Raw genomic sequence first — 6,159 nt, 5'->3', positions numbered from 1 at the left:
ACGAATGAGAAGTCGATGAAACTGGCGACCAGGCAAATACTTGCTGAGATTTACCGCTCGGGTAATTTCTCCAGATCTCTATGCTGAAGCATAGGCCGCGTCGTTTTAGTCCGAGTAACAATAACGAGCGGCTCCATAATTTTACTTTAACTCTATAATTATAGACCTTAGCTGCAAAGCATTGCAAAAATTCCATTGCCAATGTCGTAAAGCTCACGGTTCTTCATAGTGATGGTTTTTAGGAGGAGAATGGCAAACATTTACAACACCTCTGTCCCCTGTCTCTCTAGACTCTAAACGTCTTTCTAGCTTTTCTTTCCAGCTGAACTTGCCCCTTCAATTCAACTGCTACATCACAATATCCACAATTGTCTAAATCTCCAGCAGGGGCAGAGCATTTGTGGGGATATAGTGCTTGTTTAGAGAAAGAAAAGGGCGCGCCTTTGTTGAATTTCAGGGTCCTACAGCTAGTAGTATAATGTTGAAGCTGTATGATGGCATCGAAATAGTTGACATACATGTGAAACCTGTCTCCTGTAGAACAACTATGACAAAAAGGTACAAAATACGCCAGATAAGTAGTAGTAGTTGTTGTTACGCACTGCGGGAATACAAGTGTGGGCTTCGTTGTGAAACCAGTATGATACACAATGGGAACATGTTAGTTGACAGTAGTTATCTCGCAAAATCTTTCTCGGATTAACACGTTTATACTGGACAGAAAGACTACACGACTCTGATGAGAAAAAGAAATTGTTCCTGATCATTAACGGTTTCAAGATAGAGTTTTGGCTCAAATAAGTGACACGGATATGTTTGCTTAGTGCGAGCTCCTTTAAAATAACTTTTAGACCTGGATGACTGAAACCAGACTACATCTTTCGTCGGTCGTTGTATTGCATATCTTAGTAGTTAAATATTTAATTCCATGGGACTTTTTAATTATTTACCTTTTGTTTGTTTTCTGTAGAACAAAGCAGTTCTTGCTTTTCCGCCGTTCGGCCTTTTATGGCGGCCGCAGTGAGAATTTTAGTGGTCAAATTCAAGTGCTGGGTCTGGGCAGCTGTCTGCTTTCTTTGTACTTGGTTGAAGGCATATTGCACACCAACCTTTTGTCAATTTTGAGAGGGCTCAGTTCAAAGACTCATAAAGTCATTGCCACATACCTTTTACACAAATACGCGATCAATATAAGCAGAATGCGGTTTAAAAAGACAACTAACTTTTTAGTTACGACGTGCAGTGTAACTGATATGACTATTTTTCCACTATCGGTGATGGTTTGTAAATGTTAATAGGGACACCCTAAAAAGCTGTTTTGAATAAATAATAGACCTATAAAAATAATCCTTTTTAAAGAGAAACTATTAAAACCAGTAGATAACAAAAAGTGGTAAATGTTATTAGTTTATATGTGATGCTTTGTGAAAAGTTTCCATGACGTTTCCATGACCGGTCATGGGTCTTCAGGCATCTTCACATATTTGTAGACGAACTAATAGGTAATCAAAAATAAATAAATATTTTAAAGCGAGTTCTACATTCTGAAATCATTTTATTTATTATAATTATATTATTCATTATAATTAATTATAATTATTCATATTATTATTATTATAGTTCACGAAATAGAGTTAGTTCTAAATTTGAATGGATTAGCATGCTCTGCAATGTTAGCAAAATGTGTGTTAGTATAGATGGTTACTGTAGATATAGATCTTCCAATATTAAAAAGGACTTTTAAATTAAAATCAATATTTTCAACATTCTGCCACAAAAAAAAAAAAATAAATAAATAAATAAAATAAAATAAAAACATTTTAGGCTCATTTTAATAGACGCTGGAGGGTACATATTGAAACTGGATAGCATGTTTTGCCTTAAACAGATGCCTCTCATAAAATGGTCTCAGAGATTTAAAATATCCAAGGGATCATTTGACGTACTTTACACATGTTAAATGCCAAAACGTGTGGTGCTTAAGTGTAAGGAAGGTCGAACACAATAGTACATTACACATAATTTTATTTATTTATTTATTAGTTCCATTCGATAAAAAACAGTGTTTTACATTCACGATAAAGTCATCTTCAATCATAGGTGGCATCGTTCATAGCACTAATTTTTAATTTCCTAAAACCAAGAGAAAAGTTTTTCCCAGTTTAAAATTAAACCATATCCAAACGTAAACATAAAGATCAGTTTTTATACAAGCAATGACTTAAATTTCCGGGTAGATTCAGAGGTCATTTTCTGCACAAGTTCCTAATATTTTTATCTCAACAAAAAAAAGACAAACTCACAAATGTTCTATTATTATATTCAAGAACTGGGTGGAGCTGACACGTGACATCTGTAAGGCATATTTGCTTATCAGACCATGTATAAATATATACGTGCTCTATAGGTTTAACGCATATATATTTATATGCAATGTGACATGGAATGTCATAAAAATGCTATGCATTTGAACAAAAGCAACTTGAAAATGCGGTAAGGCTCGACCCTTGAACATTAGCAGTGCAGCAATCACAACAACACAATAATAAATCATACCAGTCATAATTAACAGTCGTTCTTTTAAAGTTTTAATTGTTTGGTTACATGCGAAGGATTAAAACATACATGCTACGATGTACATAAAAACAAAATGTGTTGTCTCAGACTCATAAAATCAGCGTTACTCAATACCTATAGAGGCTCCAACACACGTACACATAAATAGAAAATACGTCTCTTCGTTCTTACAAAACTCTCTTAAAACAACAACCAGAGGTGTTACTGTTTTACATGGTCTTACATGATTTGAAAATTAATCGTTTGAATCTCACAGATCTTACCCAGCTGAACCACTCCTACGCATCCATGTGTTCCAAATTGATATATGACAATATCTACTTTCGATCACGTGTTGCGGGGCGACTTAGACGGATTGCGCGTCATCTCGCCTTCCCAAATTTTCTCCTTCTGCAGCTCGAATCCAAAACATCATATCTGTAGTACGGACTACAGGAGAAAGATGTTTAACTCTGTTAATCTGGGCAACTTCTGCTCCCAGACGCGTAAAGACCGGACATCCGAGTTTGGGGACAGGACGGGCTGTGCCTCCAACATCTACCTCCCCAGCTGCACCTACTACGTTCCCGAATTTTCCGCCGTCTCTTCGTTCCTTCCACAGGGGCCCTCGCGACAAATCACATACCCCTATTCCACAAATCTGTCTCAAGTGCAACCCGTGCGAGATGTTTCCTATGGTTTGGACCCGTCCAGCAAGTGGCACCACAGAACCAACTATGCATCGTGCTATTCAGGAGAAGATCTGGTGCACAGAGACTGTCTTCCGCCATCCACCATGACAGAAATGCTCATGAAAAACGAGAGTGTGTACAGCCACCACCACCACCACCACCAGCATCATCCGAACTCTAGCCACCCGTCCACCGGGTTCTACACCGGCGTGGGGAAAAACAACGTGCTCCCTCAAGGTTTTGACCGCTTTTTTGAAACCGCCTATTGTAGCACGGACAATCAGTCAGAACATTGTTTACAAAAGAGCGAGATGAACAAATTAGAGACTTCGTCCCAGCAACCCACAGCTGTTTCCGCAGCGCAAGAGCCGGAAAAGGACCCAGAGGATGAGGAGGAACACACAAATTCGGGCTCGTGCACTTCAGCAGCTACAAAGGACGGGAACGCAAGCAAGAGCAGCCATTCGAGTAGGTACCGAAGCTGTAAATGGGGAAAGGTTAAGGGACTAGCCCGGTGTTTTGTCGGTCAGATTTTATGTGGAGTTTTATAAGCATTCAAAGGATTTTATTATAACCTACAAAGCTCTTTCCTCCAACGAAAAGAATTTTTACGATGGGAAAGCGCTTTGAAAAAAGAGGATGTTATACACAGACGCTACTATCCCAGAGTCTGTGAAATTTTAAGAGCGCGCTATTGTGACAAATGCTAACTTTGATCATGAACTTGCGTTGAGCATTGCGAGGGATTTTCTCGTTTAGCTGTCGGGGGTAAAAACCAATTGGGCAGAACATTACTTTTGGCATACTGTGAATTTTGTTTTAGCAGCTCGAATGTAAACTAGCTAAGTCCTTATTAGCTTTTAAACGTGCTGTGACTTGAGTTACCGTGGGCTTGAGGTGCACAGTCAATGGCTATACAATGTTAGTGCTTGCCCAGTGCTAATGACTGTCAAATCTATCTATCTATCTATTTATCTATCTTTATCTAACTATCTATCTATCAACTATCTATCTATCTATCTATCTATCTGTAAATAAAATAGTTTTTGAACAGCATTTTTCTTTTTGGAAATACATTGCAGTGTAAAGTTTCTGTCGTAGTTACCTTTCAGAAGATATTATTGGATATTTTACATTTTTGCTGTTTTGTCATTGCGGCGCTTCTTAAACTATTAGTATAGTTTGCAGTAAAGAAGCTAACATTCACGGCCATTTACAGGAGACACTACCCCAGGCCCACAGCATTTCTTTGCAGTTAAAAAAAGAACATATTTTAACGTATATACGGTCAAGGGTCCTATAATTTGCGAAACACATTTATTAATTAATATGATACACAAATAGGAAAAATACAGGCAGTAAAGAAAGTCACTGTAGAGTTTCAAGTATTAAAAAAAACTAGCCTGTCATCTATTAATGACACTTAATTTGTTCACAGTTTTACATCGTTTAACTTGTGTGTGTGTGTGTTTTCTTCTTTCAATTAGCCTTCATTTATAGTTTTTCTACTATTTACCCACGGCTATAGTTTTGCATCGGAGTAACATACATAGTTGGGTCTGCTTCCTTACATCTGTAACCTTAGATGCAATCTATGAGGCATTTGGTGACACTGGAAATTACAAATTCGGCTTCCAGTAAAAAATAAAAATTAAATGTGTTGTGTATTTATGAATATCTCATTGTGTTATTGCAGAAAAAAAAGTTTTATAACGTGATCATTAAAGTTGTCTTTTTTGATTATCCCAAGGTACCCCGCGCACAAGAAAGAAGAGATGTCCATACTCCAAGTTTCAGATTCGTGAACTGGAACGAGAATTTTTCTTTAACGTTTACATCAACAAAGAGAAAAGGCTGCAGCTGTCCAGGATGTTAAACCTTACTGACAGACAAGTCAAAATATGGTTTCAAAACCGTAGAATGAAAGAAAAGAAATTAAGCAGAGATCGCCTGCAGTATTTCTCTGGGAATCCGTTATTGTAACTGTTGAAATGGCGTTGCCTTTTATTTAATATCTCTGCAAACTAAAATTACGTATATCTCAATATGCCCATCAAGCTAATTAAATACTTAGAAAATGTATTTGTTACAGCCAGCAACAGTACTAAAAACTGTTAGATTGTTTGAAGGCTAACAGAGTTGTAATGGCTGAGGGTGGAGACAGAAAATGCAAATTTACTTAATATCAAATTAAACCGGCATTTCTAGTTTGTGATTCACAAACTAAATCGTACACCTTACAAAGTTTTTTTTTTTTTTTTTTTTTTTTTTTTTTTTAAATGTACGTGACACGTCTTTTAAGTGAAATGTTTAAAGTCTTCACTTTGAAAATGGTCACAAAATAGCCTACTATAATATATTATGAAAGTGTACCCTCTATCCTTTTATGGTTGTATATATGTACATTAAAACACATACACTCGACTCTGGTTCGAATCTGGAGATGTCATACTTTTTTATGTTTTCACCATTCAGAACTGTGACTTGTACAATCTGTAATATTGTATTCCTTGTACAGAGATTATGCATTGTGCATTCGTGAATGTAAATATAATGTTATTTTGAGTATCCTCACCCTATCCCTGCTGCTATTTTTCTTTACATTGCCTTTGCAGCCTTGTGAGCTTTGTCGTTCGATTCTTTAAATTATTTGCTGTACGCCCAAAGTTCTCATTTATTTCGGAGGGATAGCTCAGCGATCCGATTTGGCCTGTGTACTACATATTAACCAAAATAAACAGAAATAAAGGTAAACATGTTATATGTCAATTGTGACTTGATTTAAAAAAATAAAAAATAAAAGGTAGTCTATGGTGAAGTAAAAATTGTGAATGTGAATATGCAGTGAAAATAGAGAACTAAGAGGAGATATAATAAACTGACCACTGCCAAGTAATGAAAACTCTCTCTC

The 6,159-nt window shown here is 36.7% G+C and overlaps 1 protein-coding gene across 1 annotated transcript; it reads left to right on the top strand.

Moving 5' to 3' along the window:
* Window positions 1-2,089: 2,089 nt before the first annotated feature.
* hoxc11a (homeobox C11a) lies at window positions 2,090-6,159 on the top strand. Its single transcript, XM_051096127.1, has 2 exons — window positions 2,090-3,716; window positions 4,999-6,159. Exons 1-2 carry the CDS (start codon window positions 2,885-2,887, stop codon window positions 5,229-5,231), a joined length of 1,065 nt encoding a protein of 354 aa, XP_050952084.1. The 5' UTR covers window positions 2,090-2,884; the 3' UTR covers window positions 5,232-6,159.

This window comes from Labeo rohita, chromosome 23, assembly GCF_022985175.1.
Source record: "Labeo rohita strain BAU-BD-2019 chromosome 23, IGBB_LRoh.1.0, whole genome shotgun sequence".
NCBI lineage: Eukaryota > Metazoa > Chordata > Actinopteri > Cypriniformes > Cyprinidae > Labeo > Labeo rohita.
This window is presented reverse-complemented; position numbering and strand designations above follow the sequence as displayed.